The sequence below is a fragment of the Hyperoodon ampullatus genome, assembly GCF_949752795.1.
Source record: "Hyperoodon ampullatus genome assembly, chromosome: 1".
Taxonomy (NCBI): domain Eukaryota; kingdom Metazoa; phylum Chordata; class Mammalia; order Artiodactyla; family Ziphiidae; genus Hyperoodon; species Hyperoodon ampullatus.
The window spans coordinates 211,405,477-211,424,810 of NC_136914.1; the positions used below are offsets into that span (position 1 = coordinate 211,405,477).

General features: G+C 38.7%; 1 protein-coding gene across 2 annotated transcripts in view; it reads right to left on the bottom strand.

The window, feature by feature from the left end:
- The window catches only part of GPAM (glycerol-3-phosphate acyltransferase, mitochondrial), a gene marked incomplete at both ends in the record, with an annotated part of 39,254 nt that overhangs the window by 6,506 nt on the left and 13,414 nt on the right, over positions 1-19,334 (bottom strand). For both annotated transcript variants that reach the window (XM_079696862.1, XM_079696863.1), the window contains 9 exons: positions 226-490; positions 1,293-1,363; positions 3,287-3,402; positions 4,122-4,207; positions 5,571-5,684; positions 7,469-7,681; positions 8,015-8,114; positions 10,963-11,099; positions 11,935-12,031. In XM_079696862.1, the coding sequence (XP_079552988.1) occupies positions 226-490; positions 1,293-1,363; positions 3,287-3,402; positions 4,122-4,207; positions 5,571-5,684; positions 7,469-7,681; positions 8,015-8,114; positions 10,963-11,099; positions 11,935-12,031 (1,199 nt within the window). The remainder of the gene's footprint in view (positions 1-225; positions 491-1,292; positions 1,364-3,286; positions 3,403-4,121; positions 4,208-5,570; positions 5,685-7,468; positions 7,682-8,014; positions 8,115-10,962; positions 11,100-11,934; positions 12,032-19,334) is intronic.

The window sequence follows — 19,334 nt, forward strand, 5'->3', positions numbered from 1 at the left end:
AAACGTGTAATACTATGCATACAGTAATCCAGTTACTACTTGTTGAACAATAAATGTAAGAATAAGCTATAAACAGTGACATAGCAGATGACATTTTTATTTGAAAACTAAAACTATAGCAACACATTCCCTCAAACAAGGGGCTATCATCCAAACTGAAGTAGACACCACCATGTGCTTTTGGCCCTTTTACTTGCCACGAAAATATTTCAGGGTCCAACATACCTATGATGGCCTCCATGATAAAGACGTGGAGCAGCCCATTGCTGTAGAAGTTGAGTTCAAAGACTGATGGGACAGTTGTGCTGGGAGTAATAAAAAATTCATCGTTCCTGCTGGTGTGTGTGATTGTGATGCAATTTCCCAGCAGCTGTATGGCATGCATGACTACGTCTTCTGAATTTCCTGAGAAACCCAGGTCAAAATCACGAGCCAGGACTTCCTCCTTCATCACAAAGAAGTCCTCCACCAATGTGGAGAGATCAATTCCCTAGAGAAACAGACAGAAGTGGTCTCTAGAGAACAGAAAAACTCCTTCCCAAAAGATGAAGAGACCGTTCCAAGGGTTTTTTTTTCTTGCCTTGGCTTTCCTGCAGCTCGCTGTTGGCACATACGGAAAAAGAGCCAAAACACCGTGTAAAGAAAGTCAGAAGACTGGTTAAAAAGCTGTCCCCCAGGAATGTCAAGATACTCCACATCCAGAGACTACTCTAGCCACAACACATGATACGAGCACGTAAGATCACAAAAGGGAGAAGCCACCATCTGAAAGTGAGAAGTACTTATTTTTTAGCAAGAATTTCCCTCATTCTAAATATTTATCTGACAAATATTTATTTGGTGTCTATATACCGGCACTATGTTTGGTGTTGAGAACATGACTGTGAGAGAGACAAACAGACAGACAGACAGACACAGTCTTTCCCATCACAGGGCTTAGACAAGTGTATTGTGGGAAGGCAGAGCGCAGGTCCAAAATACCAATCAAATAGCTTGGAAACCATTAGCTATCAGAATACTTTCCGCATGTTGATGAGATACGCCTTATTTACATTAACTGTATTACTCAAAGAATGTCTTACTGTCATATAAAACAGTCTCTGAGGTTTTTTATGTAGATTTCTTCCTCCATCAGGTGTAAGCACCTGTCGGCAGAGTCCTTAGCTTACTTTACTGTTCATCTCACAGGACTAGCGGGAAGGGGGCCAAGTCTATCAGTGGACCAGTATTTGGAGAGCTGACAAAGCATTTTCATGCTTTCTATTGAACTCCAGGTGACACTGCAGACATACCTGCCTGTGTCTGTAGAGGAGCAGGCAGGCCACGATGTGTGTTGACATAATGGCACAGGACTTGCTAGCGGCTGGAAGGCAAACACAGACCTTTAGTTGCACTTTTTTTTAATATAGTTAAAACTTTTTTAAAGTACCTAAATCTTAATCAGGAGTATTTAAAATTATAAAAGTCCTCTGCCACATTTCCTATAACACATTTACCAAAGGGAAGTTACAACATTATACCATGTTCTGGGCCAATGGAACCTCATCAGAGATCATGATTCATCACATAATAGAATTCAGTCTAAGACAGGTCCGCCCTCAGTCCAAACCAATGGAAGTTAGTTACTCAGTGACCAAGAGACATCTTTATGGAAATACCAAGACCCAAAGTATGAGCCTATTCTAAGAGCTCTACAGGATATCCTACTTTAGTGTTTCTTGACTTGTTCCTGGCCTCAGTCTACTACACCTGCAACTCTACTTCACTCCTCTTGCAGGTATTCACCACCACATTACAACAAAGTCGGGGGGGGGGGATGGGGATGGGGACAGGTAGTTAAAGTCAGGAATCTGGGGTCAAATCCTAACTTCTACACTAATTTCATGACTTGGGAGAAATGTCTTAAATTCCCAAGCCTCAGCTTCCCTTTGGTACAATGAGCATCCACCTGGTTCACTGGGCTGTGTAAGCACGAAATGACTGACCTGGCACAGGACGCATTAGTAATGGGCGCTCAATACGTTTTAATTTCCTCTTTTCAACCTGGCCCAGAGGCAGGTCAGAGGTAGGAAGGAAGGGGACAGAAATACATTTGAGAATGACTATAGTCCATAACTCAATATTCTAAATTTGTAGAAAATTATTAATCATGCGAATCAAATATGAGTACATCTATGGAATAATCTAAAATAAGACACCATTTGTGGGTTTTCTGAGATGATAATGAATTCATGAATACTTCATTCACAATTGATGTTGTCTCCAGTGTTTAAGAAACAAAAAAGTACCGAGTACCATATATATTTGGCCTTTAAAAAGAATATTTAAAAGTTTTTTTTTTAATTAAGTATTTGTGTTATAAATGGAAAATAGCACAATACAAAATGGTAAAAAATATTTTATAGACTAGACAGCAACACATCTGGTTATTTGGGTAGTGAGTTTTATCTTTCTTTTACAACTTTTCAACATTTAAGGATGAAATATTTTTAGCATCCAGAATTTAAGCAAGGGGAGAGACACAATCAAATGTGCTCCAGAAAGACTATCCTGGCCCAGCGTAAAGCAGGAGTAGAGGCAGCTAGAGTGAAAGGAGCGGGACGAGGTGAGGAAGCCTCCACACTGGTGTCGCGAGGAGAGCGCGCCTGGGTGGCACCCCAAGGGCCCCACGCTGCTGCTGCTCTGCGATCTTAGAGCAGCCTCTACAACATGACACCATGCTGCAATTCGGAACTTAAGGACGGCTAATTCTACAGGTAACTCACTCCACTCTGAGTCGTGCCCATTTGCATTATTTGTGTACAACTATCCCACTGAGAAGAGCATACGTCTTTAAGTACAGAACCATTATTCAATTTGCATTCCCCACAGCTAAAACAAAAATTTACACATAATAGCCGCAAAATATTTGCCAAATAAAAATGATCATGGGGTCACAGGGGAAAGGGACATGCAACTGTAAACCTAGATGTTGTACCACAAGTTAGTTCAAAGAGACTAATTCATAAGCAAAAGAAGCAACAAATCATTTTGGCAATTTTTTTAAATGCCTAAGAACTACCACATGAGTACCTGCTAATTAACAGGCACGGTGTGAGATGTTTCACTGGGTTACCTCAAATCCTCTCAGCACCACTTTCTTTCTAATAACTTACCTATCACCCCCTGTGTATTAGTACTAGAACCAGAAGTGGAATCTAACTTTGGCAGATTCCAAAACCTGTATGGTTCGTACTGCATCACACCGAATCTGAATTATGGAATTAAAGACTGGAATTCTACTTACTGAAGAGAATGTGCTCAGCCAGATTTGCAATCAATCTTCTTCGGAAGGATTCATCTGTTGCATTTCTGGACTCGTTAATGGACATGTCTGTACCTTCAGCAGCAGCATCATTGGGTCTAAGAAGGTTTTGTTTTTGTTTTTTTAATTAGACTTCTATAACCCCACTCTTTCACAAAGCATACTACATGGGCTTAAGATACAATGTATTAGACACTTTAAATTTCTACATACTCTAAATTTAAGCCACAGATAGATTATTTCTATGGGTTGTTTTACTCCATAATATACCTTATTAAATTTAATACACTCTCCTGACCAAAACGTGTTATTTAATTATGACTAATCACTTCCAGAACTCACCGGCATAAAGAATGCATAAAGCAAGATGCCTCATTTTAAAACATTTTCAAAAATTCAATACTTGAACATATATTAAAGGAAGGGCTTAATATTCTATTTCTCTAAGTGACAATTCGATTTGAATTCTGGAAAATTCACATAGGAAAACTCTTTCATTGGTTGCATGAACATGCAATATGCATAGCCTAAGTTATTACCAAAAAGAACATTTCAAACATTCAAAAATATAAATCAAATAAGAACTCTCAGATGACTCACAAAATCAAAAAGATTTTATGATGCAAGCAATCAAAAACCTTCAAACTAATGTGAAAACACATAATTTCAAGATCCTTTATCAAGAGAAAAGTTACTCAAGTGAGGAAGTAAAAACAAGAACATGAATGCCCTTAATAAAGTTAACAAATTCTTCCATGCAATAGAAGAAATAACAGATATTTGATGGGTCAGTACAAAAAATTTCCATGAACCTTACCTTGAAGGAAGTATAGCTGGTAACAACGCTTGCTCCAGAGAAAGTGGAGAAGAAACAGGTTTCTGACTTTGGCTTTCTAAATATTCCTGGAAAAATAAAATAAAATATTATCATTTACTCCCACCGTCTCACTTCCATAAACATATATAAAATATAATTTCACCTTCAAAAAGTAAAAAGGGAGATGTTAATACAATGAGCCATATTACATAATATGAGAAATATTTTCTATATCCTAAACTGTCTTCAGAACTGCAGAATAACTCATAGAATGTTGTTAAGCATGAAATCTAAGAACAGAAACTCCAAAAAACAGGATGATGCTTAAGCAAAATCATTTAAAAATTAAGGGGAAAATTTAACTTTTCTCATATCTTCATGAAATTATTTGGCATTCCCAATATTACTAATAGTGATAAGTCATCAACCATACCTTCTAAAGGAAATCTGACAACCTGAAGGTCACGTTATACTCAAAAGAACCTCAAGTCAAAAACAAATCATAAACAAGAGAAGCTGTGCAATACTAACAACAACAACAACAACAAAAAGTGATAAGAAATGATGAGGTCCCTAAAAGTCAAAAGCACTTAAGGCCAGAAAGCATGCATCTAGCATAGCAGTTTGACTCTTTCAAAGTAAAACCAAAAAGTGGAACAGAAGGAGAAGCAGGACATCTCTGCACCTTATCTTTAGGTTCCCATCCTTCTCTTCTCCTTTACCAATCTGAAAATCTTAAGAATTTAAAACTGCAGGACCTCAGGGACCCACCAGCCCCAGGCTTCTCCATGAGGATGGCACTATTCCTCTGAATATGTAGGTATTAGACTCCACTCAGTAGAATACGGCATCATCCTAGACTATCAATGTTACCCAGCTGTGAGATACGTTTTGAAAAATTTCTCTTAAGGGCGATTTTAAAACATCATGTAGGGCTTCCCTGGTGGTGCAGTGGTTGAGAGTCTGCCTGCCAATGCAGGGGACACGGGTTCGTGCCCCGGTCCGGGAAGATCCCACATGCCGCAGAGCGGCTGGGCCCGTGAGCCATGGCTGCTGAGCCTGTGCATCCAGAGCCTGTGCTCCGCAACGGGAGAGGCCACAACAGTGAGAGGCCCGCGTACCGCAAAAAAAAAAAAAAAAAAAAAAAAAATTATATAAAATTGATATAGATAAAGCAACATACAAAATTCTCATGAATTAAAAAAAATAGCAATACATTTTGAGACTGATATCTCCCAAACATAGACATTTAGGCTCCTTTGTCAACAGGCACATTTCAGTGGAATAATTTAGGAAACACTATCCTTGTCAGAGTCCCCATTCTATAAGAGAAGAAAGTGAGGCCCCAACTCACATGGAGAGGAGGCATCAGAGGCCAGACTAGAGCCCAGATCTTGTGTCACTGAGCTACACCAAGGCTGACACAGCTTCATTTCAACAGACACTCACCTTTAAGGAAAATGGTTGTGCAAAATCCACTCTCACACATCCATAGTTTTTTCGTAACATTCTGATAACGCCTCTTGCTATGCTCCAGAGACTCTCATTCTTCTTAGGTTTTCCCTAATTTGAAATTTTGAAAGAACAGCATGGTAAGAAATAAAGCTAACAAATATACAAACATCATTATCCAAAGAATAAAGTTTATTAATTTTTTTATGGAAACCGATGGTTTGTCTGGAAAAAGATAATAACGAATGAAGGAAAATAAGTATTCATTGACTGAGACCTGTCAGAAACGTTTAGCACTCAAAGATGCTAAAAGATGTAATCACGTCACTGGGGAGGTAATTTGGCCAATGAAAAAGGAAACATTTAACACAACTTCATTTAGTGCATTGTTTACATCATTCACAAAAATAGAATTGCAAACTACTGAAGGACAAAAATGACGTAACAGCCTGAAAAACTGTTCTGCAGTTCTCAGATAAAAATAAGATGTCAAAGAGGCCACCTTATTGTGGTCTGATGATCACAATGGTCCAAATATGTAACATTAGGCAACCAAATGCCAAATTCAGCCCCAGAGTGGCCTTTGAGCCAATTATTCATTCAGTAAGTGTTTCCTGAATATTTAACATGCATAAGGCACAATGTCAGCTGTATAAGGGACACAGGACTCAGATATGATGTCATGAGACGCAGTCAGGGTGAGTGGAGCATATGTTCAGAATTGACACAGGCAACACAAGGAGGGGTCTCACAAGAGATAATAATAATAATCCAGGTCTATCACTTTATTTCTAAAGCCTCCAATTATTAGGAGTCCTTGAGCTTCTGATATGCTTTGGGCAATAAGCTTGAAACAAGTACCATGACCAAGACTTCCACACTAAATAAGAACAAAACTAAACTCCTCTGGAACTTGCACACTGCTGGGAGGAATAGTAAGTTGGTAAAACCATTGTGGAGAACTGTTTGGCAGCATCTACAAAGCTGAACATACATATACTTTATGATCCACTGACTCCACTCCCAGGCACATACCCAACAAAATGCATACATATGGTCATCAAGAGAAATGTACAAGAATGATCACAGCTGAAACCAGGAAACCAAACTTTTTTTTCAACAGTAGAATAGACAAATTGTATATTCATACACTGCAATACGGTATAGCTATGACAATGAACAAATTGTAACTACCTGTAACAACAAACAGGTGTTGCTTGTGCAAAGGAAACCAGAGATAAAAAGTCCACACACTACATTATTCCATTTATACCATGTTCAAAAATGGGCAAACTAATCTATTCAGTAAGAAGTCAAGATAGGTGGTTACCCTTGCGGGGAAAACAATGAGAGAGGGATAAGGGAGGTTTCTAGGGTCCTTGACCTGGGTCCTGGTTATGTAGGTGTATTCATTTTGTGCTAATTCCAGCTATATGCGTATGATGGGTGCATTCTTCTGTAACTATTTACTTCAGTAAAAAAGTTCACTAAAAAAATTACCGCAGTCTCAAAATTAATTTGTAGTTGTTTTACCAACATGATCCCACCAGTTCTTCAGGTTTAACTTAAACTCTACACATAAGCAATAAGCCCTGGGGAGACCGAGCCATGTATACCTTCCCCAGGGCAGAGGTGGCAACTCAGTACCAAGTATTCTTCCACTTTCCGACCCCATGATTAATCTAATCATGCCACTTCCTCCAAATGCAGGAAATTACCACATCATCACTACCAATCAGGCTGCCATAGGGGATGAAAGCCCACCCTACCAAGTTTCCTACCGTGTTATAAAATTAGAGAGTAACAAAAATATTCTTAACTAATTCTAAAAGCACTTATCTAAAAGCAAAAGACTGGAAAAGCAAAGATGACTTTTGTGCAGGTGGTCCTCTTACCAGTTGTTCGCCATTGTAATGACCCTCGATAATACGATCGTAGGAGATCCCAACAGGTATTATCAAGATGTCTGGGATGGTATTGGTAGACAGAGTATCTACTACAACTGACAAAAGTCCTGCCCGAGCACAGGAGATTTTTCCACTCCTAGAGCGTGTGCCTTCCAGAAAAATCTCCAAGAACTGCTGCTGTCGAAGTAGTTCAACTATATGCTGGAATATAAGGAGAAAGTAAAACATGAGCTCATGAACTCAAGATCACCCAACTTAGAATAAGCTCAGCAAAGTTAAACCTAAAAAAAAAAAAAAAAAAAAAACCCTATAACTTCTGACAAAATATTTTGCTCATGCAGATAATATCAAAAGAGCTTCTCCAATGTTATATTTTGGTGATAACAAAAAGTAATCATCAAACCCATATCCAAGCAATAATCACTGAAATAATTACTCAGACAACTGTTTTTTAAAAATCTCAATCAAGTCTCATTTTCTTCTACTGTGATAGCTACCATAACGACTTTAAGAATAATTAGAGATCACACGTACCCCGTGGAGCAAAGCTCTATAGAGAATATCTTTCCGTCCATCTGACGTCTCATCTAGCCTCCGTCGTATGAAAAAGCCCCCAAGCTTATGGATCAGGGTACTATAAATTTAAGAACACATTAATTTTTTAAAAAGAAAAATTTAAAAAGAGTACTCAAATTCCAAGTTATTCAAAACGTGTCATTTGGATATAAACCTCATGTGTTGTTTGAGTTGCTGATTGTGAAAATGTGGACATTTTTCCATTTTCCATATATTGACATGTTTCAGTCATTTACATTATTCATTAGCCTTCAGAATATCACTGTGTATAATGAAGCTCTGTTACATCTGTTCTAAGCCAAAAGGAGTTTACGTGATATATTACCCCGCAAAGGTCCTGGTACAGACTTTAAGAGGACTATAAAATACTGCTAAATTTTAAAACCCTGTCCAGGGTCTCAAGACACTGAACTTTAGACATCCCAAAATTTTCCTATGGCACATTTACTACAAGATGAATATGATGTTACAAAAGCCCCTTTGGGGAAACCTTCTCAAGTAAGTATTTCTTAGAGAGTATCCCAGTAAGACGAGAGTAACTTTATCAAACTGGAACCAAGCATAACCATCCTCCCAAAACATGAAACCAAAGTTTGCTTCATTTACACATACATAGAATAAAACAATTTGCACAACCCCACATCTCTGTCTACAGCACTGATGAATTATTTTGATACGAGGTTGAAACTTTCCAAAACTTAAGTCAACTTTTCCAAACTCAGAGCCTCCTCCTATTCTGTTCAAACAGAGTGATATTAATATAAATATTAATATATAGTTCTGGAATCTTCTCCAGTCAGCATAAGGAGGCCACAGGAAGATATATCCAGAACTTAATGTCACTCTTTGAAAGTAAAACTCTGCAGAATAAATTCTTAATAAATGAGATGAACCATCCACAAAAATAAGCCCCCTTGAAAAGTGGTTTGTGAATGTACAGACTGGCATGTAACAAAAGAACACTGCAAATAAACAGGCCAGGTCATCGAGAGTCTGTCATGTCTGAAGGAATGATAAGCTGAGCAATGACTGGCATAGAGGTCGTGAAAAGGGAAGTTGGATTATGAGAAATTATCAATGTTTATTAAGTACTTCCCCAGAGATCCACCTTGAGAACCAATCCAGCCTGGAGGGAATGAGTACATGAGTTTTTCTGATTACAGAACAGGCAAACTATTATGGGGCAAGGCTTCTCTAAGAGCCCAGCTGGAAGAGTCCTGTTCACGCCTAAGCACCTTTCTGATGACTTTCTAATTCAACTTTCCAGGTTCCTTGACACTGGGAAGAGGTACCCATGAGAGAAAACATAGATATTCTGATACTTGGAAAAGCATGTCTGCCCTGTAGGGTCATAGCACGCTGGATTAGAGCTAGCTGTTTGCCTACATTCCCCGTTATTTTATGAGCTATTTGAAAGTAAGGACCATGTATCTTGTTCTCCCTTGTCTAGAGCACATTTGGGTAAGTATTGGCTTACTGCATGAATGAATGGCTTCTCTTCAGTCATCCACACACATCAGATTAGCTACAGAAGTCTGAGCCAAGGGATTAGGAAAGAGCTCCTTGTACTGCGAGGCTGAGGATCAGGTTTCATAGCACGCAAAGCAGTGACGGCCCCCTTGTGAAGCGCCACCTGCACAGCCTGCTTCCCTTCCGGTCGCTCCACATTCATCCTCCTCGTGCTCTCTACTACTCACAGAGCTGACCTGAGAGATGCTTTGTACTTTGAAGTATGAAACTGAATACTTTTCAAATCTGTGACCTCTTCTCCAAGAGCACTATTATACTTTTATTTAAGCCTTCATTACCTTTTATCTGAACTACTGCAGTAGAGTCAGAATTGATCTAACTCCCTCTAATCCAGAATGACTTTTCAAAATGCGAATCTGAACGTATCATTTCTCAAGTATGGGATACACTCTAAACTCTTGGCTTAGAAATTGTTTTGACCTAACTCTCACCACCTATGCAGTCACCACCTCCAGCCTCTGAACCCTGCTAACGCACCCTACATTCTAACCCTAGAGTCTAAGAGTTGTCTGCTGTCTCATGACCATATCACGCTTTTAAATCACTCTGCCTTTTCACATACTATTCCCTCTGAATGGAATGCACTGCATTCCCCTGAAAACCTCTAAAACATACCTTTTATGTTATACTGTAATTATTATGTTTCTAGCTCTACTAAATTATGAGGTCAAAGTAACAGGTATGGTTCTTTCTTACCTTTATACCATTACTGCCTGCCTACCACCACCCTGACCCCACCTGTGCATTGCCAAGTCAGATACAGTGATTTGCTATCTTATCTTTCTAATTGCCTTTTATATGTTTGATAAATACTGCTGATAAGTTTAGCTATTCACAGTTCACCAAATATCCCATATAAAACACAGAAATAATGATGATAGTCTTTTATTGTTGTTGTTGTTGTTTTCTTGGAGTATGGTTGCTCTACAATGTTGTGTTAGTTTCTGCTGTACAGCAGGGTGAATCAGCCACATGTATAAATATATCCCCTTTGTATTTCCTTCCCATTTAGGTCACCACAGAGCACTGGGTAGAGTTCCCTGTGCTATACAGTCAGTTCTCATTAGTTATCTATTTTATACATAGTAGTGTATATATGTCAATCCCAATCTCCCAGTTCATCCCACCCACCCCTTCCCCCGTCTGTTCTCTACCTCTGTGTCTCTATTTCTGCTTTGCAAATAAGTTCAAATGATGATGGTCTTAATGCTTTTTTGTACTTTCCAGATTTTCTGCAATAAGCATGCATTACTTTTATAATGAAAATTAAAAAGTTAATGTCCTCATTACAATAAATGTATCAAAAGGTATAATAAAAAAAGAAAAATTCAAAATATAATCTTCATACCTTAATTTTCAAAATAAGCTGATCTTACCTGAAGATGGGGATGTTGAGATTATTGCCTGAAGCAATGTATGGCGCTTTGATGTTATGGCAGAAGAGAATGAAAGTGAGCAGGAGATAGTCAATATGTGATCTATGAACTGGTAGAAATATAAGTGGCAAATTCATCTAGCAAAAGGAAAAACACCAAATTTAAAATTCAGATGGAAAGTTCAATTACAGTTAGCAACTTCACATTTGGTTAAAGTCATTCAAACACTAGCTACTTAGTGACTCATTCTTTAAAAACATTTTTCCGGGGCTTCCCTGGTGGCGCAGTAGTTGAGAGTTCGCCTGACGATGCAGGGGACGCGGGTTCGTGCCCCGGTCCGGGAAGATCCCACATGCCGCGGAGCGGCTGGGCTCGTGAGCCATGGACGCTGAGCCTGCGCGTCTGGAGCCTGTGCTCCGCAACGGGAGAGGCCACAGCAGTGAGAGCCCTGCACGTTTTTCCATAATAAGAACTTCTTTCAATTTAATATCATCTAGCTAAAAACAACTACAACAGAAAAGAATCAGGGAAGGAGGAGAACAATCAAGAGTTCAAGTTGACTATATACCTTCTGAAAGGAAGCCCTAATCATATAAAAAGAACATAGTTTTTGGCCACAAGCTTGGTTTGGTTTGAAATCCTGGGCAAGTGACTTACTGGCGGTGACTTGGGGCAATTTCTTAATCTATATGTGCCTTTATTTCATCATTTATAAAATAAGGATTATTCTACCTGATTTTCAGAGTTATTGCAAAATAACTTACAGAAGGAATCCTGCATATTGCTGGAAGGTGCTCCTTTACCCCACTTATCCCCCACAAATACATAACTACTGTAGTTATCTCACACAGGGGAAAATCTTGCAAATGTGTAGGAACGCACAACAGTATACAAGAAAACATTTGAAAAAGAATTCCAAAATCACTCTGCAAATGTGGAGAATATAGAATGACAGATTCACGTAATTCTTGCCTCAGTTGCAGCTTTAACCATCTCAAGTTGACCCTTGTGAATTTGAATATTCCAAAAGAAGCTGTTGAACAGTTTTAGCAGCACCCATCCGGTCAGTCTGAAAGGAAGTTAAAAAAAGTTTTTAATGTATATACATATATTTATATATATAAACATATATATTTGACATTTGTCTACCTAAAGTTTTGAACCTACAAAATGAGTGATTGTAATTGATTTGTTATGAGCATGTGTGCATGTATGTGTGTATGTGTACATCTGAATTGTGAACTTAAATAACTGACCTTACACATATACTACTTATAGAAGCATCCATTTATTATGTACTAAAATTTTATATTTCATTCTAATTGCACACTTTATACTTCAGAAGCTAATGATCAAGCAAATATTTAAGTGAGTAGAGTGATCCCTCTCCTGCATACAAATCACTCCAAGACATGGGCGTGTGCAGATTCATCAAGAAACAAAGAGAGAGGGTCCAAATAAATAAAATCAGAAATGAAAAAGGAGAAGTTACAACCAATACTACAGAAATACAAAGGTTCACACAAGAGTACTACAAACAATCATATGCAAATAAAACGGATAACCTAGAAGAAATGGACAAATTCCTAGAAATGTACAATCTCCCAAGACTGAACCAGGAAGAAATAGAAAATATGAACAGACCAATTCCCAGTAGTGAAACTGAGTCAGTAATAAAAAAAAAAAAGAAACTCCTAGCAAACAAAAGTCCAGAACCAGATGGTTTCACAGGTGAACTCTACCAAATATCTGGAGAAGAGTTAACACATATCTTCTCAAACCATTGCAAAAAATTGCAGAGGAGGCAACACTTCTGCATTCTGCTCATACTATGAGGCCAGTATCACCCTGATAGCAAAACCAAAGACATCACAAAAAAAGAAAATCACAGGCCAGTATCACTGTTGAACATAGATGCAAAAATCCTTAACAAAATATTAGCAAACCAAATTCAACAATACAGTACATTAAAAGTATCACACACCATGATCAAGTGGAATTTATCCCAGGATGCAAAGATGGTTCAATATCTGCAAATCAATCAATGTGATACATCACATTAACAACTTGAAGAATAAAAATCATATGATCCTCTCAAAAGATGCAGGAAAAGCTCTTGACAAATCCAACATCCATTTATGATAAAAACTCTCAACAAAGTAAATATAGAGGGAACATACCTAAACATAAGAAAGGCCATAAATGACAAATCCACAGCTAACATCAGACTCAATGGTGAAAAGCTAAAAGCATTTTCTCTAAGATCAGGAACATGTCAAGGATGCCCTTTCTTGCCACTTTTATTAAACATAGAATTGAAAGTCCTAACCATGGCAAATAGACAAGAAAAAGAAATAAAAAGAATCCAAAGTGGAAATGAAAAAGTGAAACTGTCACTGTATGTACATGACATGATACTATACTTAGAAAATCCTAAAGAGGCCATCAAAAACTACTAGAACTCATCAATGAATCTGGTAAAGTTGCAAGATACAAAATTAATATACAGAAATCAGATGCATTCTTATACACTAACAATGAACTATCTGAAGGGAAATTAAGAAAACAATCTCATTTATAAATGCATCAAAAAGAATAAAATACCTAGGAATAAATCTACATAAGTAAAATACCTGTACTTGGAAAAATGTAAGACACTCATGAAAGAAATTGAAGATGACACAAGCAGATGGAAGGATATACTGTGTTGATGGACTGGAAGAATTAATATTGTTAAAATGACCATATACACAAGGTAATCTACAGATTCAATGTAATCCCTATAAAATACCAATGGCATTTTTCACAGAACTAGAATAAATAATTCTAAAATTAGTATGGAAACACAAGACCCCAAATAGCCAAAACAATCTTAGGAAGAACAAAGGTGGAGGTATCACGCTCCCTGATTTCAAATTATCCTACAAAGCTACAGTAATCAAGACAGCTCGTACTGGCACAAAAACAGACACATGGATCAGTGGAACGTAACAGAGAACCCAGAAAGGAACCCACACTTATATGGGCACTTAATCTATGACAATGGAGGCAAGTATACACAATGGGGAAAAGAGTCTCTATAATAAATGGTGCTGGGAAAACTGGACAGCTACATGCAAAAAAACTCAGACTGGACTACTCTCTCACAATATGCATGAAAATAAATTCAAAATGGATTAAAGACTTAAATATAAGACCTGAAACCATAAAACTTCTAGAAGAAAACACGGGCAATATACACTTTGACATCAGTCTTAGTAATATTTTTTTTGGATATGTCTCCTCAGGTAAGGGAAACAAAAGCAAAAATAAACAAATGGGACTAAATCAAATTAAAAAGCTTTTTCAGAGTGAAGAAATTATCAACAAAACAAAAAGGCCACCTTCTGAATGGGAGAAGATGTTTCAAAAGGATATATCTGTTAAGGGGCTTATACCCTAAATATATAAAAAACTCAAATGACTCAACACCAAAAAACAAACAATCCAATTAAAAAATGTGCAGAGGGGGCTTCCCTGGTGGCGCAGTGGTTGAGAGTCCACCTGCCGATGCAGGGGACACAGGTTCGTGCCCCGGTCCGGGAAGATCCCACGTGCCGCGGAGCGGCTAGGCCCGTGAGCCACGGCCGCTGAGCCTGCGCGTCCGGAGCCTGTGCTCCACAACGGGTGAGGCCACAACAGTGAGAGGACCGCGTACTGCAAAAAAAAAAAAAATGCGCAGAGGATCTGAATAGACATTTTTTCCAAAGAAGACATACAGATGGCCAACAGGCATATGAAAAGATGCTCCACATCACAAATCATTGGGGGAACACAAATCAAAAACACAATGATTGGACTGGTTCAAGATGGCGGAGTAAAAGGACGTGCACTCACTCCCTCTTGCAAGAGGACTGAAATCACAACTAACTGCTGAACAATCATCAACAGGAAGACACTGGAGCTCACCAAAAAAGATACCCCACATCCAAAGACAAAGGAAAAGCCACAATGAGATGGCAGAAGGGGCGCAATCACAATAAAATCAAATCCCATAACTGCTGGGTGGGTGACTCAAAAACTGGAGAACACTTACACCACAGAAGTCCACCCACTGGAGCGAAGGTTCTGAGCCCCACGTCAGGATTCCCAACCTGGGAGTCCAGCAATGGGAGGAGGAATTCCTAGAGAATCAGACGTGGAGGCTAGCGGGATTTGATTGCAGGACTTTGACAGGACTGCGGGAAACAGAGACTCCACTCTTGGAGGGCACACACAAAGTAGTGTGTGCATCGGGATCCAGGGGAAGGAGCAATGACCCCATAGGAGACTGAACCAGACCTACCTGCTAGTGTTGGAGGGTCTCCTGCAGAGGCGGGGGTTGGCTGTGTCTCACCATGAGGACAAGGACACTGGCAGCAGAAGTTCTGGGAAGTATTCCTTGGCATGAGCCCTCTGAGAGTCCGCCATTACCCACACCAAAGAGCCCAGTTAGGCTCCAGTGTTGGGTCGCCTCAGGCCAAACAACCAACAGGGAGGGAACCCAGCACCACCCATCAGCAGACAAGCGGATTAAAGTTTCACTGAGCTCTGCTCACCAGAGCAACAGCCAGCTCTACCCACCACCAGCCCCTCCCATCAGAAAACTTGCACAAGCCTCCTAGATAGCCTCATCCATCAGACGGCAGATAGCAGAAGCAAGAAGAACTACAATCCTGCAGCCTGTGGAACAAAAACCACATTCACGGAAAGATAGACAAGATGAAAAGGCAGAGGGCTATGTACCAGATGAAGAAACAAGATAAAACCCTAGGAAAAACAATTAAATGAAGTGGAGATAGGCGACCTTCCAGAAAAAGAATTCAGAATAATGATAGTGAAGATGATCCAGGACCTCGGAAAAAGAATGGAGGCAAAGATCGAGAAGATGCAAGAAATGTTTAACAAAGACCTTGAAGAATTAAAGTACAAACAAACAGAGCTGAACAATACAATCACTGAAATGAAAACTACACTAGAAGGAATCAATAGCAGAATAACTGAGGCAGACCAACGGATAAGTGACCTGGAAGACAGAATGGTGGAATTCACTGCTGCGGAACAGAATAAAGAAAAAAGAATGAAAAGAAATAAAGACAGCCTAAGAGACCTCTGGGACAACATTAAATGCAACAGCATTCGCATTATAGGGGTCCCAGAAAGAGAAGAGAGAGAAAGGACCCGAGAAAATATGTGAAGAGATTATAGTTGAAAACTTCCCTAACATGAGAAAGGAAATAGCCACCCAAGTCCAGGAAGCACAGAGAGTCCCATACAGGATAAACCAAAGGAGAAACACGCCAAGGCACATAGTAATCAAATTGGCAAAAATTAAAGACAAAGAAAAATTATGGAAAGCAGCAAGGGAAAAAACGACAAATAACATACAAGGCAACTCCCGTAAGGTTAACAGCTGATTTCTCAGCAGAAACTACAAGCCGGAAGGGAGTGGCATGACATATTTAAAGTGATGACAGGGAAAAACCTACAACCAAGATCTACCTGGCAAGGATCTCATTCAGATTTGATGGAGAAATCAAAAGCTTTACAGACAAGCAAAAGCTAAGAGAATTCAGCACCACCAAACCAGCTCTACAACAAATGCTAAAGGAACTTCTCTAACTTGGAAACACAAGAGAAGAAAAGGACCTACAAAAACAAGCCCAAAACAATTAAGAAAATGATAATAGGAACATACATATAGATGATTACCTTAAACGTGAATGGATTAAATGCTCCAAACAAAAGACACAGGCTCACTGAATGGATACAAAAACAAGACCCATATATATGCTGTCTACAAGAGATGCACTTCAGACCTAGGGACACATACAGACTGAAAGTGAGGGGATGGAAAAAGATATTTCATGCAAATGGAAATCAAAAGAAAGCTGGAGTAGCAATACTCATATCAGATAAAATAGACTTTAAAATAAAGAATGTTACAAGAGACAAGGAAGGACACTACATAATGATCAAGGGATCAATCCAAGAAGAAGATGTAACAATTATAAATATATATGCACCCAACATAGGAGCACCTCAATACATAAGGCAACTGCTAACAGCTATAAAAGACGAAATTGACAGTAACACAATAATAGTGGTGGACTTTAACACCTCACTTACACCAATGGACAGATCATCCAAACAGAAAATTAAGAAGGAAACACAAGCTTTAAATGACACAACAGACCAAGTAGATTTAATTGATATTTATAGGACATTCCATTCAAAAACAGCAGATTACACTTTCTTCTCAAGTGCACATGGAACATTCTCCAGGATAGATCACATGTTGGGTCACAAATCAAACCTTAGTAAACTTAAGAAAATTGAAATCATATCAAGCATCTTTTCTGACCACAACACTATGAAATCAATTACAGGAAAAAAACGTAAAAAACACAAACACATGGAGGCTAAACAATACGTTACTAAATAACCAAGAGGTCACTAAGGAAATCAAAAAATACCTAGAGACAAATGACAATGAAAACACAAGGATCCAAAACCTATGGGATGCAGCAAAAGCAGTTCTAAGAGGGAAGTTTATAGCAATACAATCCTATCTCAAGAAACAACAAACAACTCAAATAAACAACCTAACCTTACAGCTAAAGGAACTACAGAAGAAGAACAAACAAAACCCAAAGTTAGTAGAAGGAAAGAAATAAAGATCAGAGCAGAAATAAATGAAATAGAAACAAAGAAGACAATAGCAAAGATCAATAAAACTAAAAGCTGGTTCTTTGAGAAGATAAACAAAATTGATAAACCATTAGCCAGACGCATCAGGAAAAGGAGAGGACTCAAATCAATAAAATTAGAAATGAAAAAGCAGAAGTTACAACAGACATCACAGAAGTACAAAGCATCCTAAGAGACTACTACAAGCAACTCTATGCCAATAAAATGGACAACCTGGAAGAAATGGACAAACTCTTAGAAGGGTATAACCTTCCAAGACTGAATCAGGAAGAAATAGAAAACATGAACAGACCAATCACAAGTAATGAAATTGAAACTGTGATTAAATATCTTCCAACAAACAAAAGTCCAGGACCAGATAGCTTCACAGGTGAATTCTATCAAATTCTATCAAACATTTAGGGAAGAGCCAACACCCATCCTTCTCAAACTCTCCCAAAAAATTACAGAGGAAGGAACACTCCCAAACTCATTCTATGAGGCCACCATAACCCTGATACCAAAACCAGACAAAGATAGTACAAAAAAAGAAAATTACAGACCAATATCACTGATGAATATAGATGCAAAAATCCTCAACAAAATACTAGCAAACAGAATCCAACACATTGAAAGGATTATACACCATGATCAAGTGGGATTTATCCCAGGGATGCAAGGATTCCTCAATATACGCAAATCAATCAATGTGATACATCATATTAACAAACTGAAGAAAAAAACCATATAATCATCTCAATAGATGCAGAAAAAGCTTTTGACAAAGTTCAACACCCATTTATGATAAAAACTCTCAGAAAGTGGGCACAGAGGGAACCTACCTCAACATAATAAAGGCCATATATGACAAGCCCAGAGCAAACATCATTCTCAATGTTGAAAAGCTGAAAGCATTTCCTCTAAGATCAGGAACAAGACAAGGATGTCCACTCTCACCACTATTATTCAACATAGTTTTGGAAGTCCTAGCCACAGCAATCAAAGAAGAAAAAGAAATAAAAGGAATCCAAATAGGAAAAGAAGAAGTAAAACTGTCACTGTTTGCAGATGACATGATACTACACATAGAGAATCCTAAAGATGCCACCAGAAAACTACTACAGCTAATCAATGAATTTGGTAAAGTTGCAGGATACAAAATTAATGCACAGAAATCTCTTGCATTCCTATACACTAATGATGAAAAATCTGGAAGAGAAATTAAGGAAACACTCTCATTTACCATTGCAACAAAAAGAATAAAATACCTAGGAATACACCTACCTAGGGAGACAAAAGACCTGCATACAGAAAACTATAAGATACTGCTGAAACAAATTAAAGACGATACAAACGGATGGAGAGATATACCATGTTCTTGGATTGGAAGAATCAATATTGTGAAAATGACTATAGTATCCAAAGCAATCTATTCAGTGCAATCCCTACCAAATTACCAATGGCATTTTTTACAGAACTAGAACAAAAAATCTTAAGATTTGGGCTTCCCTGGTGGCGCAGTAGTTGAGAGTCCGCCTGCTGATGCGGGGGACACGGGTTCGTGCCCCGGTCCGGGAGGATCCCACATGCCACGGAGCTGCTGGCCCATGAGCCGTGGCCGCTGAGCCTGCGCGTCCGGAGCCTGTGCTCCGCAACGAGAGAGG